General features: G+C 54.0%; 3 protein-coding genes across 9 annotated transcripts in view; 1 reads left to right on the top strand and 2 right to left on the bottom strand.

Annotated features, from left to right (window-relative positions):
- Positions 1-9,435, bottom strand: part of Lzts2 (leucine zipper tumor suppressor 2) — an 11,285-nt gene extending 1,850 nt beyond the window's left edge. The window contains exons 1-6 of one of the 6 annotated variants that reach the window (XM_045147920.1): positions 9,357-9,435; positions 8,638-8,774; positions 8,453-8,531; positions 3,475-3,924; positions 1,973-2,635; positions 1,216-1,473 (exon numbers count right to left, since the gene is read on the bottom strand). In XM_045147920.1, coding sequence (XP_045003855.1) covers positions 1,216-1,473; positions 1,973-2,635; positions 3,475-3,882 — 1,329 coding nt within the window. In that variant the 5' untranslated portion in view covers positions 3,883-3,924; positions 8,453-8,531; positions 8,638-8,774; positions 9,357-9,435. Of the gene's footprint in view, positions 1-1,215; positions 1,474-1,972; positions 2,636-3,474; positions 3,925-6,649; positions 6,726-7,540; positions 7,583-8,452; positions 8,532-8,637; positions 8,959-9,356 lie in introns of those variants that run through there. The other 5 variants (XM_045147944.1, XM_045147933.1, XM_045147922.1 and 2 more) reach the window with 5 other exon arrangements.
- Positions 9,436-13,093: 3,658 nt separating this feature from the next.
- Twnk (twinkle mtDNA helicase) lies at positions 13,094-18,394 on the bottom strand. Of its 2 annotated transcripts, XM_045141738.1 has the most exons (6): positions 16,869-18,393; positions 16,622-16,748; positions 16,205-16,445; positions 15,853-15,960; positions 15,484-15,625; positions 13,094-14,351 (listed from the first exon to the last, which is right to left on the bottom strand). In XM_045141738.1, the coding sequence occupies exons 1-6, from the start codon at positions 17,862-17,864 to the stop codon at positions 14,031-14,033; spliced, it is 1,935 nt and encodes a 644-aa protein (XP_044997673.1). In that variant the 5' UTR covers positions 17,865-18,393; the 3' UTR covers positions 13,094-14,030. The 2 variants fall into 2 exon arrangements, with proteins under 2 accessions (XP_044997673.1, XP_044997672.1); XM_045141737.1 differs by having other exon boundaries at positions 16,622-18,394.
- A 180-nt stretch (positions 18,395-18,574) lies between these two features.
- Mrpl43 (mitochondrial ribosomal protein L43) lies at positions 18,575-19,846 on the top strand. Its single transcript, XM_045152392.1, has 3 exons — positions 18,575-18,708; positions 18,816-18,922; positions 19,015-19,846. The coding sequence occupies exons 1-3, from the start codon at positions 18,578-18,580 to the stop codon at positions 19,245-19,247; spliced, it is 471 nt and encodes a 156-aa protein (XP_045008327.1). The 5' UTR covers positions 18,575-18,577; the 3' UTR covers positions 19,248-19,846.
- The last annotated feature ends 200 nt before the right edge of the window (positions 19,847-20,046 follow it).

Raw genomic sequence — 20,046 nt, forward strand, 5'->3', positions numbered from 1 at the left:
ACTTCCGGTCTCTACCACCTTCCAAGAGCTAGGAGTACAGGCATATGGCACTGTGCCCGGTTTCCGTAGTGCCGGTGAACAAGTCCAGGGCTTTGGGTAGGGGGGATGGCTCAGTGGATAAAGCAGTTGCCGTGCGCGTATGACAGCAGCGTTCTGGTCCTTAGCTCTCATGTAAAGGCCAGAGGCAGGGCATGTGTCTGTCATCCCAACACACCCATGACAAGATGGGAGGCAGAAACAGAAGGAAAGATGTTCAAGGGCCAGCTAATCTGGTAAATGTAGGGATAACAAAGGGGACCCTGAGAGGAGAGCTGGGCATGGTGGTGCACACCTTTAATCCCAGCACTCAGGAGGCAGAGGTAGGAGGATCACTGTGAGTTTGAAGCCAGCCTGGGACTACAGACTGAGTTCCAGGTCTGCCTGATAGAGTGAGACCCTACCTCAAAAAAGCAAAATGAAGCCGGGCGTGGTGGTGCATGCCTTTAATCCCAGCTCTCAGGAGGCAGAGGTAGGAGAATCGCCATGAGTTCAAGACCACCCTGACACTACAAAGTAAATTTCAGGTCAGCCTGAGCTACAGTGAGACCCTACCTCGGAAAACAACAACAACAACAACAAAAAAGCAAAATGAGGGGCTGGGGAAATGGCTTAGGCATTAAGGTGTTTGCTGCAAAACGTAAGGACCCTGGTTTGGTTCCCCAGAACCCATGTAAGCCAGATGCACAAGGGGGTACATGCATCTGGAGTTCATTTGCAGTGGTTAGAGGTCCTGGCGTGCCCACTCTCTCTCTTTCTGACTCTGTCTCTCAAATAAATAAATAAAATTAAATTTAAATTTTTTTTTTAAAAAAAAAGCAAAACGAGAGAGAAAGACCAATACCTGAAGCTGTCATCTGACCTCCACAGGCACACTGGGGCACACACAATTTAAAATGCAAAACAAAACAGGGCTTCATGCATACTAGCAAAGTACTCGATTCCAACTGGGATACATCCCAACCAGGGGTCTCAGCAGGACCCACAGGAAGGCAGTGGGGATGTCAGTGCAATTGGCTATGTGGGAACCAAATCAGACCAGTAAGACTGAACATGGAGACATCCCACTCAGAAAGGTAAAGAAGGGCAGATCCTACGGGGCGGCTGGCCGGGGCCACCTCTACAGGGCGTGTCCCAGGGGTGACCCTTCCAGCTGCCCAGCCTCCAAGTCCTGCGTACCTCCCACTTGGTCTCCTCCAGCCGGGGCCCGAGCTCCCGCTGCTCGCGCTCAAAGGCGGCACAGCGTCGCTCCAGTTGTTCTCGTTCCTGCAGCAGCTGAGCAAAGTCGTCCTGCAGCTGGCGCTTCTCTTGCTGCAGCTGGAACACCTGCAGCTGCAGCAGCTGTTGGGCCCGCTGTGCACGCTGCGTGGCCTGCTGTGCCTGGGCTGTACAGTCCTCCCGATCTCGTGGCCAGTGTCGCTGCCGCTCTCTGAATGTCTGCAGCAAGAAGGCAGGCTGATTCCCACAGGTCTCCCTGACCCTGAGCCCTAAGCCACCCTTGTTCCTACTGGCTCCCTGCTGGTTGAGCAGCTCTCTGCCTGGGATCAGGGAGGGCAGTCTAGAAACCCATTAATAATGACAACTACAGTGAAAGCAAGCACTTACATGGCACTTCATTCTAAGCAATTCATTCCTTTGCTTTATTTAATCCTCATACTAACCCCATGGAGCCAGAACTATCCCCATTTACCTATGAGGAGACTAAGACTTAGTAAGGTTAAGTAACCTGCTCAAGTACAATGTATGACACATGCCAGTTCTGGTCCAATTCATACCCCCTGCCTCCTCACCATTCTGCAGGTTGTCACTGAGCCTTGGGGGGGAATCACACTGTGAGGAGTGCTCACACCCTCCCTCCCCAAACTTCAATGCTCCTTGCATCATTCCTATCTCTAGATGCTTTGGCATTCCAACCCAGTACCATCGCCAACTGCACCTGGCACCCGGTGGCCTCGCTCTCATCCAGACTATCTCGCAGCTGCTGCAGTTCTGCCTCGCGGTCTCGGAGCTTCCCCTCCAGGACACAGTGCAGCAGGGCTTCATCCGAAGGCGGGGGAGGTGGCGGGGGTGGTGGAGAACGGTCCCCACCAGAGCTGCTGCCGGGGGAGGCCCGGGGACCACTGCCCAAGAGTCCTCCAGCCACACGGCCTCCCAAGGAGCCTGTGCTCTTGCTGGAGGAGGACCGGCCACTGTCCGAGTGGGAGGGCCCAGCAGGGGCCCCTCGAGCTGGTCCAGGCAGTGCTCCCCGGCCAGGACCATGGGAGGGCAAGTGCCCACCTGGAGAATTGGTGGCTGGCTCGGCACCCCCAGTACTGTAGGTGGGCAAACTGGACAAAGAATTTCGGCCAGAGTCTGACAGTGTTCCTGATGGGCAGCCACTGGCCCAGCCACTCAGTGCCAGGGACTTGTCAGCAGCCGAAGAGGAGGAGGAAGAGGAGGAGGAGGAGGCTGGGCCCCCAAACAACTGTGTCAGGCTTCCCTGGCTCCCAGACAGCCCGGTGGCCCTAGGACCCAGGAAGCCAGGGAGGGATGGTGCGCCCCGAGGCTTGGGCAGCACTGGCTTGAAGGCTGTTGGCCGGATCAGGATTTTCTCCATATTCTGAAATGAGATGCCACATAACATTCAAGAGAGAACCATCCCATCTTTTTCTTAGATACGGTCTCACTCTACTGCCCTGGAATGTACAGCCCAGGTTGATCTTGAATTTACAACTGTCCTGCCTCAGTCTTCCAAGTGCTAGGATTACACCAAGCTCACCTGCACAAGTTTCAAAACCCTTGTGACATACTGTTGCCTTACCAACTAGGGGTTCCTAACCCTATAAATAACAGTTGCTATCATTGGAAGAAGGCCTCCTGAGCCAGGTATGTTGGTGCATGCCTTTGATCCCAGCACTTGAGAGGCAGAGGTAGGAGGACTACTGGGAGTTTGAGGCCAGCCTGGGACTAGAGAGAGTGCCACGTCAGTCTGGGCTAGAGTGAGACCCTATCTCAAACAAACAAACAAACAAAAACCATTATTTCTAATCATTACAACAGCCATTCGGGCAAAATATTATCCCTATTGCCATATTACAGCTGAGGAAATGCAGGCTCAGCAAGATGAAAGTCTACCTATAGTCAAATTCAGAGCCGTTGTATAATAATAATTGAAGTAACTAACACTGATTATTTGCTAGGTGCTAGGCACTATACTAAGTATTATTTAATTATCACAACAGCCTATGAAAACTGGCCTATTACCTTGACTGAACAGATTCCAAATAATAATAATAATAATAGGACTCAAACAGCTTGAAATCCTTTCCTTGAAGTCCCACAGGCAGAATGAGACAGAACTGAGAACCACATTCCTAGCTCTACACAGACTTTCAAACTCCAGCTTCCCTAGGAGGCTCCTGATTTGACTCAAGTCTCCTCCCGGAGGGCTGGGCCTACCTTCTCCAGCTTTCCAGACACAGGGATGAGCTTTGGCGGAGGCCCACGGAGGTGGGCATTGCGTGCCCGCTGCTCTCGGGCATCTTCAAGGTCACTGCTTGGACTGGGAGGTGACTCGGTCCGGAAGTCCTCATTGATGTAGGTGAAGCTGGTGCCAGGGACAGTCTTCCTGGGGGGCACAGCTGGACAGAGTGGCTCCTGTGCTTCATAGCCACCCCGTAGCAGCCCATCCTGCTGACGGAAGAAGGTGGGCCCAGGGGCACCATGGTGGCGGGGAGGAGCAGGTCCCCCCGGGCAGGGCCGGCCTGAGATGAGACTGCTCACGCTGCCCATGGCTGGAGCTTGTGGGGCAGTGGCAGCCTCAGGAGCGGGCTCCAGCGGCACTGGCCGGGTGTGCACAATGGCCATGGTGGCAGAGGCTCAGGCCTGGCCAGGGGCCTGCAGGGCAACCTGTGAGCAGGGCAGTGGTGTCAGAGTCCCCGTACCTTGAGGCCCCTCTTTGTCCAGGACCCTGCTGACCCCCTGCTCCAGGCCAAACACCCTGACATCAGCAATAAGGTTCCCCTTCCAAGTGCTGGCATGAACCTCCATTCTCTCTGGACCTTAGACTACTGTTCACTAGAATCTGAACAGGGCTGAGGACTGACTCTACCAGGTACAGATAATGAGGGAGAGGACGGGAAACCCGAGGAGTTTATCAGGGTCACTTGGTAGGGGAGACCCAGACCCATGATCAAACCTGCATCTCCCGCAGAGGCCGTGTCTTGGCTTGGGCAAGGAACCCTAACTTCTAGTTCCCAGTACAGGGCCCTGTTCTCCTGGGACAGGTGGCCTCATTACAGGGCAGTTTGGGCAGAGGCAATGTCAGGGACGCAATCAGCAACTCAGATAGTAATTAGGGAACAAAGAGCCAAAGCTAGGCAGTGCCCAGCCTCCCCCTGCTAGGCCTCAGTTTCTCCCAGACAGAGAGGCGGCAAAGGTGGAGCTGGCCAAACAGGAACCCCACAGTTCTTAGGGAGCCCGCAGGTGCTCTCTGGAGTCTCTTGCCTCCCAGGGGTGGATGTAAGCTCATGCTTGTTTCCATGACAACTCCTAGTGTGCACCATTAAGTCAGTCAGGCTTAAGGGAGCCTGCATAGGTGCTATCCCACTGCCAAGCTCTATCAAATCTTTCTGCTTTAGCTATCCTCCAGAGTAAACCCCAGGGAATAGAGGCAGAAGCCCACTCCACCACCAACCTCTGGTAGAATCTCAAGCAAGAGAGCTCCACCTCTCCTGGCCCTACTTCTTCCAGGAAGGAGACAACAGGCCTCCACCCGGAACTCCCTCCCAGTCCTGAGATCACTGATGACCAGGAGTTAGGCATCTGCTTAAGTCATCATGTAGAGAAGGGGCCAAGAAGTGGACAGACAATTTCACGGGAGGGTGCATACATTCACTTAGTGTGAAGACATGCACAGGAGCAGGAAAAGGAACAGTACTGGTGAAATGTGTATGAAAATATCATGAAGGAGTGTGTGTATATGTACGTTTGGACAGATGTGTAGCATATGCAGACATCACACGTGTGATGTGGGGGAAGGAGTTGAAACAGGGATGTGCTGTGTAGCTCAAGCTGGCCTCAAACCCATGATCTTGCCGCCTCAGCCTCCTGAATGTTGGTATCACAGGCTGTGCGCCCATGCCCAACTACATGTGTGCATTTTTAGGTACCTTACAAAACTACATGTATAGATAAAGGCTCACTTAAATTAGAAAGTAAATGAAAGGCCCGGTGTGGCGGCACACCCCTTTAATCCCAGCACTTGGGAGGCAGAGGTGGGAGGGGGGATCACTGTCAGTTTGAGGCCACCCTGAGACTACATAGTGAATTCCAGATCAGCCTGGGCTAGAGTGAAACCCTACCTCAAAAAACTAAAGAAAAAAAGAAAGGGAGAAAATGAAAGATATAAACATGTATGTAAGAAATATGGAAATGTGCTTGACATATAGTTCAATCACATATCGGGGTCATGTGTAAACTCCTATGTTTTATCATACACAATATGTGAAAGGAAGGTGAATGTGTATGTATGTATGTAAGCATGTATGGAGGAATTTGTATTCACGAATACTTGTGGGAGTGGGAAGGGGCCTAAGTGGCATGTAGGACCACCTTGGTGAGTGGGAACCTGGTTGTCTTTCATTATATTGGCCAGGGAAAGGTGAGACTAACAGTATCTGTCTCCTTTGCCCCATCTGTTCTTCTTTTTTCCTTGTTCTCCGCTAAGTCCCTTTAAGTCTGGGGACACTAAGCACCCCAAGAGTCCAGCCTGAGGGAGGAGCTGCTGAAGCTGGGGTTGGAGGTAAGCAGGGTTCAGGGAGCCCAGGCTTCGCTGTAGGGCTGGAGGGCCTAGCCCAGGGATCGGGATTACTCCAGGGCACGGGGAGCACAGCGGGCAAGGGGCTGGCTGTCCAGTGTGCACTTCCTCTCTTCAGGGGGACACAGAAAGTGAGACACAAATAGAAGGGCAAAGGCAGCTGCACACATCCTCAGCGAAAGGCAGAGAGCCCCCAAGACAAGAGACAAAGACAGGACTGGAGCCTCAGGCACGAGGAGGCCGACCCAGAAGCCAGGGTCACTGAAGCAGCGAGGCCAAAGGCCCCTAAATCCAGGACATAAAGCTTGGCTTTGAGAGCCAGGCGTCTGGAAAGCCAGGCCTAGCCAGCTCGGCTCCCGCTCTTGGGGCCCAGGAGAGAAGGAGGGGCAATCGTCTCCATTTTGAGAAATGCGTTTGTGGCTGTGGGAAAAGGGAACCCCCTCGTACTTCCCAACACTCCCTGAGGAATCACTCTGGTACAGGGAAACACTCCCCCACCATGGAGGGCTGGGGGACTTGGGGGCTGGGGCTTGGCTCGGGGCCGAAGAGAGGCATCTGGCCCAGTTCCCAACTCTCAGACCTCAGGATCGGGGGCTGAAGAGTTGGGAAAAAGTCTCACCCCAAACTCCAGGGACCAGTCAGGAGCGTTCAAGCCTGGGATCGTGAGTTCCCATTCCCAGACTGGAAGCCGGGAGCTCCGGGACCACCCTCAAGAGTCCACCCCCGGCCACGAAGCGGGGGCGGCCGTGGAATGCCGCCTCCCCACGAGACCGCACCTCGAAGAAGTTGGGGCGTCCCCAACCCCAAGCCCCTCACCTCCGCCGCGCTGCTCCATGCTCAGCCCCCGGGCCGACCCCAGCGCTCCACAGGATCGCCGCCTGCTCCAGCCCGCGCGCGCGCGCGGCCACTCCGAGCGACCGGCCGGGCCCGGCCCCGCCTCCGCCTCCTCCTCGCCGGCGCCCCCAGGCCCGGCCAGCCCCCTCCCGGCCCGAGTGGGCGGTGCACGGCGTGCAGGGGGAGGGGTCCGGGGGGCGTCCCCGCCCCGGGGCGCGGACACGCGCAAGCACCCCACGTCACTCGTGCCAGCCAAGGAGCACGCCGGGGCTGCACGGCGCAGCCCAGAATCCCTCCCAGTGAGGCCCAGGGACAGCGAGTCCGAGGCCTCGACCAGCCCGGCACTTGGAGGGCGGGTCACCCTTTCCCCCAGCCCGAGCCCCGGGGCCAGTGGCAGCTGGTCATTGTTCCGAGCACAAAGGGCCAAGGCGCGATGGCGGCCGCCCCGCCCCCTGCGCTTCTCTAGGCGAAGCCTTCCCCCGACACGCACTCTCCGGTTGCAGAGTGCAAAAGGGAGGCCGAGGGTCAGCTGTGCCCCTCCGACTGCCAGAGCCCCGAGCCCGGGCACAGTCAGGGCCCAGGTTGGTCACCGCCTGCCCCACCCCCAGCGAGTTGGAGCCTCACTCACTCGCATTTGCCCCGGCGGCGCCACCTGGCGGCTCCTTTCCAGCCGCACGTCGGTTCCCCCCGCCCCCTCCAGCCACCGCCCGCCCCCAATCCCACTCCCCAGGACTGAGCCTAGGGCCTACTCCCGCCTGGTGCGGCTCGGTGCCAGCCTGACCTCGGGGTCATTTGTTAGGAGAAGGGAAACTGCCCAAAGAGGGGCGACCCTGGCCCCCCACATATGGTTAGAATTGGGCGATCCAAACCTACACCGGATCCACAGCCAGCGGACAACATTCCACTGTCTTTTCTCAGGGTCACAAATACTTTTACCCTCTCGAAAACAACACAATCTTAACACCCACACGACCTTTCCCACATTCTGTCTCAGGCAGCCGCTCTCATCCATCACGTGGTTCCATGCTCCTTCATTCCATAATCTTTCGGGCCAACTCACAGAAACACACTTGGTGTTGCATGCCTGTTGTGAACTCTCTTTCACAACAACTGGTAGTCCTTTGCACCTCGTAGCAATCTTACAAACATTTATGTCTCCATAACCCTCTTTCATGCATTAACAGCTGTGTCCGGCCACTCACAGACACTTCATATTTCACTAACTTTCCCTGAGGGGTCTCTATGACCTGGTCAGGTCAGCTGACACCAGCATCCCTGGGCAAGGCTAGCCTTTCCTCTCCCCGTACCCCCAGTCCCCAAGGCTAAGGCCTGCCAGAGCTGGGCTCTGCCCCAGGAAGGAGCATCCCCCCTCCTTCCCAGGCCACAGCCTGGCCAGCTCTCAGCTCTATTTTTAGCTCCATGGAAAGAGTTGTTTTTCTTTCTTTTTCCCTGGAAAGGGAAACACAGCCCAGCCACCTTCAGGTTCACTCCAGCCCCTTAGCCTCACAAGAACAGACTGAGCCCGCTCCACAGAAGAGACCCCCCGCCTCTGGCCTTGCCCTGATCCCTGCCTCCTGGGGCACCGAGAGCCTCCTCCCCTTGCTGGCTGCCAGCCCAGAAGCACAGGCAGCAGCTGGGCTCGGCGTGTGGAGGGGTGAGGGGTGAGTGGGGCGGGGAGAGAGGCGTAGCGCTACAGCCCCCTCCCTCATCCCCTGGGGGAGGGAACCTAGTCCTTCCTCTTAGAATGATCAAGCCCCCTCGGGGATTGAGGAGGTATTTACTCACATTCATTAGACAGTCCCTCTTGCCTGTGTGGGCTCTCGGCGCTTAGCCTGGTAGAGGGCACTCCCAGTCCTGCAAGGGGCTGGAGGTGGCGAAGGGATTGGGGACTTATGGACAGTAGCTCCTGGGGTTGGGGGATAAGGGGCCGGACAGCTGTCCGCCGTCACCAAAGGCCTCCCCTCAGGTACCTTTCATGGATGCAGGTTCCAAGAATGTGTTCCGGAGCAGGAAGGCGAGGAGCCCAAGTAAATTTCCCCACCCTAGTCCAACAGTCTCCAGGCTTGCCCGCGTCACCCCGACTCCAGGGGGCGCTGTGCTCTCCTGTCTGAGAGAGGGCTTATCACCGCTCCGGGGTGAAAATGGAATATAGCCTTATACAGGGCCATGGGCCAGGTTCCGGGGAGGGTGTCCCCGCCCAGAGGTAGAGTAAGGGGAACACATCCCCCAGTCTGCGGAGCAATCACGTGCTCGGCGCCTGTTTACGTCTCGGTCTTCACCTGCAGGCCGGCGGCTGGGAAGCAGGAACCTCCGGATGGGTCCCACCCCGCCCGCCCCCACCGGAGGCCACAGGGCGGTCCCTCCCCAGTCCTCCGCCTGATCAGCAGCGCCCGGTCCGCTGGGGGTCGCGCGGGCCAGGGGGCTGGCCCTGAGACTGCTACGGCATCAAAACTGTGCGCGACCCGGATTCCTGGGCGCACGTGTGTACGTGCGTGGGTGTGCACGCGTGTAGGTCGGTGCGCCTCTGTAAGTTTCTGTGTCGCTTCGCAGTTCAGACTTGGTCAGAACTCCACTGGGACCCCCACCCCTTCCTCATCCCAATTCCTAACTGGCCCCGACTTGCAAAGTTCGCTGGAAGCGTGTATGCGCGGGAGGCGGGAGTTCCTGCGCCCGGCGCCCCACTACTCACCCAGCACCCCCGCGCCGGCTCCCCCTCGGGCCCGGCGCCTGCTCCAGCGTGCCCACTTCTTGCAGCAAGAACTCCGGCTCCCCAGCCCACTCCCGGCTCCCAGCGCCCGCCCCGCCGGACCTGGAGGAGCGGGGCGGGGCGGGGCGGCTGAGGCCGCGCCCCTCACCCGGAGAGGGGAGTGGTCTGCCCAGCACCCCTTGAACAGCCGACCAAGTACCCTGACCAAAAGTAGCTCGATGATGGCCGGAGCTTGACTTTCTGGCCTTTTACTTCACAGCTTTTACCGGGCTTGGCTTTTGACCTAGAGAAGGGGCAAGCCGCCAGGCGTGGTGGCGCACGCCTTTAATCCCAGCAGAGATAGGATCACCGTGGGTTCGAGGCCACTCTGAGACTAATTCCAGGTCAGCCTGGGCTAAAGTGAGACCTTACCTCGAAAAATAAAATAAAAAAAAAATAAAAAAAAAAGAGAAAGAGGCAAGCCGATGTGACCGAGAACTAAGCTACTTGGCTGCCCTAACTAAGGGCTGTAAGGATGGACCCAGCCACCCTCTCCAGAACTCTACATATAACCCTGAGGGAAAACCTCTGGGAAGCAAAATAGGCTCGGGTTTCACCCAACTCAACCTTCCCCCTCCAATAACCTGGACTTGGGGGCCGCCCAAGCAGAACCAGTACCGCCCTCTCCCTGGAATGGGTATCTGCCCAGGTGAAGCAGCTGCTATCCTGGCCCCCCACAGGGCACGGCCAGGCTACACTTGCAACTCATAAAGTCCCACCCACAGGCACAAACAGGAAGTTGGCTCGTATAGTAGAGAGGCATCCAGTACTCCCTCCCTCCCTGGCACATTAGGCGGCCTGTCGAAAGGCACAGGTCTGCAGAGATCCCAGCCAAATTCACAGCCTGAGCACTAGGGCTGCAGGAGGCAGAGACTGGTGAGTTTCTGTCCCTCCTCCGTTCCATTCACAATGGAAGCAATTGCTGCACAACCAAACGTGTCCCCTCACAGCCGTGTGTGTCACATACCTAGTGTCAAACTGAAGACAGGGCTGCAGATGCCACTGGACCCTACTTGGCTAAAGACTTAAGCTCGCTGATGACAGTTACAGGTCTCATCCCAGATAATTTGCCTCAAGCCACTTTGAGTACACGCACTTTGCTCTTAGGGACTTTATAAGCAAAGAATTCCCCCTGTTCCCTGTCACACACACCTTCTAGGCTTCAAGGACTTCTAAACATACAGTGGGTTAGAGCTTGTTGTGGGGACTTTAAAACTGGCCTGGGGTAGAATGTGTTTGTGCAGGGGGTGTGTTAGCTTCCCCTCCCCCTCATCATTCTGGTTTGTGCTGTGCGGGGGTGTCTGCTGGAAGGGTGGAGCAAGACAAACAGGCAAATGTGTATCTACCTGTATTCCTACCGAGCCCTCACAAAGGTCCCCTACTAAAAGTGCCAGAGGATTGAAGAGACTGAACTGTAGAATCCATATCCTTAGAGTAGGAATGATCCAGCACTGTACATCTGGAAGGCCTGGCTGACTTCAGTGTTACAGTCTGGATGAGGCCTAGAGCAGCCAAGGGCTGGGAATGATTACCGCAGGATTAGGGAGGCCTGGCTCCAGCCAGTCTGGGAGAGACCCCCAAGAAGGCAGTGCCTGGAGGAGTTACCCCCACCTCCAGGTTCTTCACCAAAAACAGCTTTGTAGCAGCTTTGCAGATTTTGTTTCAGGAGCTGTTTGTGGCCACAGTTCTCAGACTTTGGATCCTTCCCTAAAGTTTCAGGAGACCCCTCTTGGGATGACTTGAAAAGGTAACCCTTTTTCTAGGGAGAAAGCCTTGCACAAAAGACTTCTTCCCAGCATTCCCCACTCAAACATCTTGTAATTAATACTTCAGAGTATCAGAGGAAATGTGTGTGTCATCATTTAGCAGTATTTCTGATAGGGTCTGTGGACCATTTCTTGTACAATCTTTGGCAGGCATGGCTTGTTAAAATAAAATGGATTCCTGTACCCTTCTTAGACTCCAGAACTTGAAATGTGTGCAGGGCAGAGAAAGAAGAGGGCGTAAAGTGCCTAGGCTCTGCACGCAAACAAATCCCCAGGAGGCCTGGAGTTACATATTAAAGGGAAATGGGAGGGGATGTCAGAGGGAAATGGATGGTGCTGTGGGGTGACTACAAATAAGAACAAGCTGACTCTGGAGCTGGGAAGGTGGCTTAGTGGATACAATACTTGCTACATAAGCATGAACACTTGAGTTCGGATCCCCAGCACAGGAATGCTGGGTGTGATGGCACACCTGTAATCCCAGCACTGATGCAGCAAAGAAAGGATGAAGGACCCTTAAGGCTTGCTGGCTAGCTAGTCTAACCAACTCAGTGAGCTCTAGGTTCAGTGGGAGACAAAAAATAGGTGGGTGTGCTGGGTGTGGTGGCGCGTGCCTTTAATCCCAGCACATGGGAGGATCGCCTTGAGTTCAAGGCCACCCTGAAACTACATAGTGAATTCCAGGTCAGCCTGAGGTAGAGTGAGACCCTACCTCTAAGAACAAAACAACAAAAAAGGTGGGTGTAGCTGTGTATGGTGGCACATGCCTTTTATACCAACACTCGAGGCAAAGGTAGGAGGACTGCTGAGTTTGAGACCAGCATGGGACTACAGAATGAGTTCCAGGTCAGCATTCAGAAGACAGAGTAGGAAGATCACTGAGTCCACGGGCAGCCTGCACTAAAGAGTGAGTTTCAGGACAGCTTGGGCCAGAGACCCTGCCTCCAAAAAGGCAGGCGGGGGGAGGGGGGAGGGGGGTAGGGGAGAGAGTATGGAGAGATGGCTTAGCAGTTAAGGGGCTTGACTGCAAAGTGTAAGGACCCATGTTCTATTCATAAGCCAGACACACAAAGCTGAGGCAAGCACAAGGTTGTGCATGCCCACTAGGTGGCATAGCATCTTATGTTCAATTTCAGTGACTGAGGCCCTGGTGTGCCAATTCTCTCTTCCTCCCTCTATCTCTCTCTCAAAAAAAAAAAAATAAATAAAGTAGTGTCAGGAATGGTGGTGCACACCTTTTATCCTAGCATTTGGGAGACAGAAGTTGGAGGATCACTGTGAGTTTGAGGCCAGCCTAAAAATATAGTGAATTCCAAGGCCTGCCTGGGCCACAGTGAGACCGCACGTTGACAACCCCCCCCCCAAAAAAGCAGTTACTAATGAAAACACTCAACATCAGTCTGTCTTCCACATGCATGCACACATATACAAAAAAAATTTTAAAAAGAGCTGACTCATTTTTTTGGAGACAGGAGCTCATGTTTCATGGAGGCCAGAGTAGCTTTAAACTGCTATTAGATGAGGGTGATCTTGAAAGCCTGACCCTCCTGCCTCTAACTCGTAAGTGCTAGTGTTACAGGTGTTCACCACTGCACACAATTTAAGCTGGTTCTTGAGTGTGCTTTGAGAAAGGTCACTTCACAGGGGAAAGACAGCAGGTCACACAGGGTGTGCACACAGGGCCCATTAACCCACACCTCTGCTAGAAACCTCAGAAAAAGTAAAATACCACCCTAGACCAAAAAGAGATCTGTTGTGGGGAGGAGTGGGATGTGAAGGCCCTGTAATGTCCTCTGCTACCCTGGGATCTCACAGCTCAAGTCTGGAAGTGGTGGAAAATGACTCATTTACTCCCAATTCAGAGAAAGCTAGTCTGGAGAGACACCTGGTGGACAAATAAGAAAAAGACAGAGACAAAGGCAATGACATGTTTAGTAAAACTGGAAAAGGCTCTATAAAAAGTCGTAACTCCAGCCGTCCATCTAAAACAGAACACGATGAAACCAGTGCCAAGCCCTCTGGGCTCACATCTTCTTTCCATGGTCCTCTGGCCATGTAATCCAGAGAAAGCTCCCATCTTTGATACCCTGATATTACAGGACTAAGCACCTAGGATCTGATTTACCAGATGCCACCTCATGTCTGATTCTACCCTTTATTTAGCTCTTAATGTCTGAAAGGCTGAAATTTCAGCAAGATGTCTCCTCCAAGTTCAAGGAACCCATCCATTCCCACTTCAGAGCTTGCTACTTTTCTCAGCCTGGATCTCTTTGTCCAGATGATCACAATCCATTCCTTCCAGCTCGCAGATGCTCTGCGCCAGAGACATTTTAGACTGTGTAACTAAACTGGTCTGTGAGCACTCTAGCACTCGTCACTATGCTTATTTGTTCACTGCTTGTCTCATTTCTTCTTCTTGTTTTTTTCTTTCTGGTTTTTCATAGTAGGGTCTTCCTCTAGCCCAGGCTGATCTGGAATTCACTATGGACTCTCAGGGTGGCCTGAACTCACAGCAATCCTCCTACCTCTGCCTACCGAGTGCTGGAATTAAAGGTGTGCACCACCATACTGGCTGCTTGTCTTGTTTCTTTAACCAAAATGCAGGTTCTATGGAAACAGAGACCTTATCTGACCTTTTAGTGCTGTGGATATGGGACCTCAAACAAAACCCAGCACATAAAAGCATCCTCAAATAGCTGCTAACTTGAATTTTCTCACTATGGAACGTAGCCCTAGGCTGAAGGCACCTTAGCTCAGTACTACAGGAAAGAGGAGCCCTTTCAGAAGATTTAAGAGTCTGTGCCTAGCCTGTTCGATCAGGCAAGTTTCAGTGAGCAGTAATGCACTACCTTCACCTTGAAGGCTTAGAGGTATCTGGCTGGTTGGGATTGAAGTCCTGGCTTAAGCCAGTCTCCGAATTCTGAGTCATAGCCCCCTTTTTGCTGGAGGCGGACTTTTTGGCCACTAGTCCACTATCATCCTTGATCTTCTTGAGGCGGGCTTTGGTCTTTGGTGGGATGGAGAAGGTGAGGGAGCTCTTGTTGAACTCTAGTGGGAAGACACCAACATCACCATCAAAGCGGTTCTTGGATACCTGCAGATACCGTTTCCCTGGCCCGGTCACCAGCTTCCTATCCTGCAGGATCAGAACGTTGTCTGCTTCTTGGCTTGCCTAAGGGATGGGGGAAGGAGAAAGAAGGTATGGGAGTGAAGCAGAAAGGAAGGCTGAGGGTGCGGGGGAGGGGTAGTGGGTAGAAAGGAAGGCTGGGGGTGGAGTGGGCAGAAAGAAGAGCTGAGGGTGGGTGGCGGAGAGTGGGTAGAAAAGAAGGATGAAAGTATGTGGAGGAATGGCAGGAATGGGGAAAGGGACTTGCATCCTATCACGAGCTCTTTGAACACCTGACCACAGACAAAGGTAGGGCCATTCAAGTCTCTCAGCTCCCTAACAAGCTTGCCTCTGTCTCTGACTTAGTCCATGCTGCTACCTCTGCTTGTAACACTTACCCTCTATAGTGGGCTATCCAACTCAACCCAGCCTTGTCTTACCATTCAGGTCTCATTTCATGAGAGGCCATTTTTTTTTTTTTTCTTGTTGTAGTTGTTTGATTTTTGAGGTAGGGTCTTGCTCTAGCCTGGGCTGTCCTGAAACTCACTATTTAGTCTCTGCCTCTGCCTCCCAAGTGCTGGGATTTAAGGCATGAGCCACCAAACCCAGCCCAGAAACCATTCTTGATTCCCTAATGAACATACCATCATTTTTCTACCTGTGCATTCTTCTCTTTCCTAAGTCCATGTCTGTTCCATTGTGACAGTTTTTTTTCTTCACCCTGAATTCCTTGTTTCTAACCAAGGCCTGAAATGCAACAGGTACTCCATATACCAAGAGACTTCAGAACTGGGCTGATCTTACATCCTGGAAGGCCCTCCATTTATTTGACATCGATTACTTACTACCTGCCAAACATCAGTGCAACCTTCAATATCACTTCCTCTGGGAAGTCTCCTCAGATGTTACAGGCTGACTCAGACTGTCCCCACCCAAGTACCCATGCTGCCTACCCTAGCTCTCCTCCCACTGAGCAGTCACTCTCACAGTTACCCTCACTAGCAGATCTGAGTTCCTCCAGGCAAAGAACCAACTACTACCAGCCTTTGTATTTCTGACACATGTATTTCTTGTCATGGTCCCAGTGACAATATCTCCTGTCTCTTCCAGTAAAGAGGATCTAAGGCTGAATGACTGTCCCTAGTCATACCTTTCCCTTGTACTTTAGGGAGCCTTAGTTCCTTTAAAATCTACTCACTTTGGCTGAGCCAAAAATGGATGCTGTTTGCAATTCCTTGTCATCATCTTCCTTCCGGGGGTGAATAACCAGGGTCACATGGCAACTGTTGTCTGTTGCAAACTTCCGAAAGGCCCCCACAATGTAGTCTTGAGCTGCAATCCTGCCCCCAATTCAACAATGAAAAGAGGTTATTAGCAAAGTTGGGGTAAGAACATATGCAAAACTTAATCCATTCACCTCAACCTCACTATACCTCACTCTACTCAAGGACTCACACCCAAGTCCCTGGCACACTCCCCCTCTCAGGACATAAGAGCACAGTGATGTGCCTAGAGGTCAGTTGCATAAAAAGACAACTGTGTTCCAAACTAGACAAGAAGATATCACCTGTCTGTGGAGAGCTGCTCATGACCCATCATGAACTGCAAGTTGTCGATGACCACATGACAAACATCATAAACGTACACAGCATGTTGCATTGTGTCTATTACAGACCTAGGGAGAAGAGACAATGAATGCAAGAGTCAATTACAAGCAGTTTCCAGGCACCCAAGGCAGAAAAGCTAGCATCCTGCTGGCCACCAGTTCTTCCGCCCTCCATTCTTTGCAGACCATAAGCCTGTCGAACTAAGAAGACCTCATAGGGGATCCAACTGGAGCTGAAAATGGAACCAAAGATGCTAAGTTTTGGGAATTTGTCAAAAACGAAAGAACAGTGGTTGGTCTTTGAGGAGCTCACCTGATACTCTGTTGCCCGTGGAAAGTCATGAAGTAGAGGGGCAGGTCCTCAAAGCGGTCTGCCCACTCTTCGTATTTGTCAAGTTGCTCTTCCAGCCGCGCCACAGCAAACTGGGTCAGCATGACCCGGGCTAATCTCACATTGCTGATCTCAAAGCTACCCCACAGTGTGTTCACCCCCTGGGTACACAAATCCAGGGCATATTCACTGATAAATGTAGTCTTTCCACTGCCCGTTGGCCCTGCAGAGGGGATGAATATAGCTCTGGGTGAGGAAAGTCTGTCTGATCCTTAAACCAAGACTGGTCAATGTTGAGAGGAGAAACCCCTCTGTTAACACTCAGTTGCCCAAATTCACATGTTTTTGTCACCTGATCCTCTGCCCTTTACCCAAAGCAGTGATTTCTCAATATCTCACCTGTAAAGACTGTCAACTCGCCTTTCCGATGCCCCTTCAACAGACGATTGAGGTCTGGGAAGCGGCTCCAATGGACCCCAGCTGCTTGCTCCACATTTGACAGTTCTCCTAGTACCTCCTCACGGAGCTGCCGGAAAGACACAATAGACTTGTGCCAAGCAGGGAGGGCAGTACGAAGAATACGTGAAAGATTTAAACCTCGGTTCAGGGCCTCCAGGGGCCGGGGCTGCTCATTTCCAGGCCTTACCAAGGAGCATCGCTTGGGGTTAAGTTTTCTGGCAAACAGTTTAGCAGCTTCCCAGGATCTAAGGTCATCCCCTAGCCAGAACACAACTCTTCGGAACTGTTCGAGGTAAGGCAGTAAGGCAGGAGGCAAGCAGACTGTTCCCCGGGGTAGGGCAAGGGTAGGTAGGCCTGTAGACTGGCTCAAGGCCATACTATCCAGCTCACGACTTGTTAGGACCACCTCTGCATCTCGATGGCTGATCAGTGGTAATCCAAACAGGTTGTGGTAGGCACCAGGCCGGGGAATGGTGGTCTCCACATAGTGCACACCATCCCCCTGGCCTTCAGCCCCTAATAGCTTCAGGCCACGTAATCCAGTACCACCAGGGGTATACCAAGGGAAGACCAGACTTCGAGCAGATCGAAGATACCGAACGCTGAACCTTCTGAGTGTGTCATCTGTCACTTTGGTAAGGCCAAACATCACTCGAGCCAGCTGGGCCTCCTTGGGGTCAGGTAACTCCCACAGAGGTATAGCTCGGTCCCAGATCCTCCGCACCTTTTCAATGTCCTCAGCTTCTGGTGCCTCACTAAGCAGGAAGCCGTCTTTGACCCCATCCCCTTGTCCCTCCACACTGGCCTGGAAGTCTTCCCAGCTCCCCTCTGCTAGGCTGGTCATACAGAGAAAGCGTCCTGTGGTCTTGTCGATGAAGAGAGTGAAGGACGTGGTAGGACCCTTTTGATCTTTGACCTCAGGGGACGCCACAAAGGGGCTTGGTGCTCGGAAACAACTGTGGCCATCCTGGAAGGGGATTCCATGTGACCGCAAATACTGGCGGATTTCGGTTGTGGTTACAGGCAACACTGGCACCTCCAGGGCTGGGAGAGCCTCCTTCCTGTACTTTCTGCGAGGAGGGCCTGGGGCCATGCTTCTGGGCAGGCCCCTCCGACCCATCCACTCGCCACGCAGTGGCAGCAAGATCCGGAGGGGGCATGCACCTCGAAGGAGAAGCCACATTCCTCGTGGAGTGCGAAGTCACTACTGGAAATGCCTTCGGTGACTTCACTATGGCCAGACACCTCCGGATCTTGCACAGGGCACTTCACAGAGCTCAGTGTAACCTGCTCTCTCTGTCCTCAAACTTTTCCCGCTTCAGCCCCTCCATATTGCAACTTCACATCTCTGCCCATTTACATGACCCTTGGTCCGTCTATGTCCCTCTCTGAAGCCTGCCTTACCTCTCGGGTCTCTGCCCGGCCACCTCACCTACGCGACCCCCAAGCTGTTACGGCTACAGTGTATTATCATCTCCTCGCCTCCCCCCTTCCTGCCCCCATCCTCATCGCTACCGTCCTCTGCACGCTATCTGCATTCTGCCCGTCGGCGTCCCAGCTAGAGGGGCCCTTCGCCGCTCCTTCCCTTCGCTGAGCCCCTCCACATGGCTGCAGCACCCCGACCCCAGGCCCGACCCCGAGCCGAGGAACAGCCGCGTCCTCGCCGTAACCACAGCCGAGATGCCCTCGGTGCCCCAGGCCCCGCGTCGCCTCTCTCGGGTCTTCCCCAGCTCGCCCGCAGCCGCAACGTGGGTCGCAGCCGCACACGCCGCTCGCCGTGACCTCGGAAGCAAAACTCTCCGGCAGCGCTCGCGTCCCCGGAACCGGAAGTCTTGGCTTCGCCCCGCCCTCCCCGCGCTCCCCGGCGCTCGGGTGCGAGGCTGCCGGGCCGTGGCCATGACGGGACGCGGCAGTCCGAGCCGCTTCCTGGCCGCTGTCCTCCACAACGGCCTGGGTCGGTACGTGCCGCAGCTGCAGCGCCTCAGCTTCAGCCTCAGCCGCGACGCCCCGTCGTCGCGCGGCGCCAGGTGAGGCTGCCGGAAGCGCGGGGAGCCGGGGATGGGGTTGAGCGCCCGGGTCGAGGTCTCCCCCTGGGTCCGGGGGTCGACCTGCTCACCTTCGCCGGGTCCCCCAGGGAGTTCGTGGAACGGGAGGTGACTGACTTCGCCCGACGGAACCCAGGGGTCGTCATATACGTGAACACGCGGCCTTGCTCCGTGCCCAGAATAGTGGCCGAATACCGTGAGTGGGACGGGGCTAGGGCTGGAGGGCGGGATCCGGGCCCGAACCCCTTACCTGCCCTCTGCCGCTCATTCCCGCGTCCCGCTTGCCAGTTAACGGGGCTGTGCGCGAGGAAAGCATCGGCTGCAAGTCCGCGGAGGAGATCACGACGCTGGTGCAGAAGCTGGCCGACCAGTCTGGTTTGGAAGTGATCCGCATCCGCAAGCCCTTCCACACGAACAACCCCAGCATCCAGGGCCAGTGGCACCCCTTCACTAACAAACCCACGACCTTCCGCGGGCTGCGGCCGCGAGAACGCCAGGATCCTGAGCAACAAGTGCCGTGAAGAGTTAGCTGCCTCGGCAACTGCAGCCCCAGGCCTTGTGCTCTTGCTACAGTCGAGTTGGTTCCTCCTCTCTGGGATTTCAAGCTCAGGCAAATACGCGGAGCCTGCCAGTGGGGGCTTGGCCTGGGATATAAAGAATTGCTTTCTATCCAGTACCCACTACAAGGGATAGTGACCTTGTGAGTCCCCTAATTCTAGTTCAGTTGACCTCCCCAAAATCCGAGATGAGGAAGCATCCAGGTGTTGTTTAGGGTTCTTGTTTTCTGAAATCCAAACTGGTCATCTCAAAACAGTGAGGTGTGTCAGTGCTAGCTTCTGACAAATCCACGGTGTCCCGTTTCCACAACCATTGCACTAGAGAGTTCTTCCATGTGGCCTGGCATTGGGCAAGGCTGTTTATATCTATGGACGTGTATACATTTTAAGAAAATGAAGTAATTAAACAATCTAAAGTCATACAGTCTTACTTCAAAATGTGTGCATAATTTTAAGCTTAAGCCCCCTTTTCCTTTTCCTAACACCAGAAGCAAAACAGTCTTTCAATGTGGTTAGTGTCAAAGGCAATGTGACTAATAAATGTAGATCTGATTTGGAGAGAATGATTCTTAGGTCAAGTTCCTGGTGGCATGTCTTCTGTGGTTCTTGATTCAATCTCATCTCAAAATTCCCCTTTGTGCAGAAATCAACCCATGTCTTTTCTTGGACCAAACAGTGAAATGCCAAACATATTTGGGAAGCGCAAGAGACTAATAACTAAGGAGTATATTCTAGGCTTCGTTTAAAGAAGGGGTGGGGATGG

This window comes from Jaculus jaculus, chromosome 1, assembly GCF_020740685.1.
Source record: "Jaculus jaculus isolate mJacJac1 chromosome 1, mJacJac1.mat.Y.cur, whole genome shotgun sequence".
Lineage (NCBI taxonomy): Eukaryota > Metazoa > Chordata > Mammalia > Rodentia > Dipodidae > Jaculus > Jaculus jaculus.

Coding starts and splice junctions, on each gene's coding strand:
- Twnk (XM_045141737.1), bottom strand. CDS start 17,864: ATGTGGCTTCTCCTTCGAGGTGCATGCCCCCTCCGGATCTTGCTGCCA. Junction 15,626..15,852: donor GAGCAGCTCTCCACAGACAG/GTGATATCTTCT, acceptor AATTGGGGGCAG/GATTGCAGCTCAAGACTACA. Junction 14,352..15,483: donor CCATTTTTGGCTCAGCCAAA/GTGAGTAGATTT, acceptor CCCATCCCTTAG/GCAAGCCAAGAAGCAGACAA.
- Mrpl43 (XM_045152392.1), top strand. CDS start 18,578: ATGACGGGACGCGGCAGTCCGAGCCGCTTCCTGGCCGCTGTCCTCCAC. Junction 18,709..18,815: donor CCGTCGTCGCGCGGCGCCAG/GTGAGGCTGCCG, acceptor CGGGTCCCCCAG/GGAGTTCGTGGAACGGGAGG. Junction 18,923..19,014: donor CAGAATAGTGGCCGAATACC/GTGAGTGGGACG, acceptor CCCGCTTGCCAG/TTAACGGGGCTGTGCGCGAG.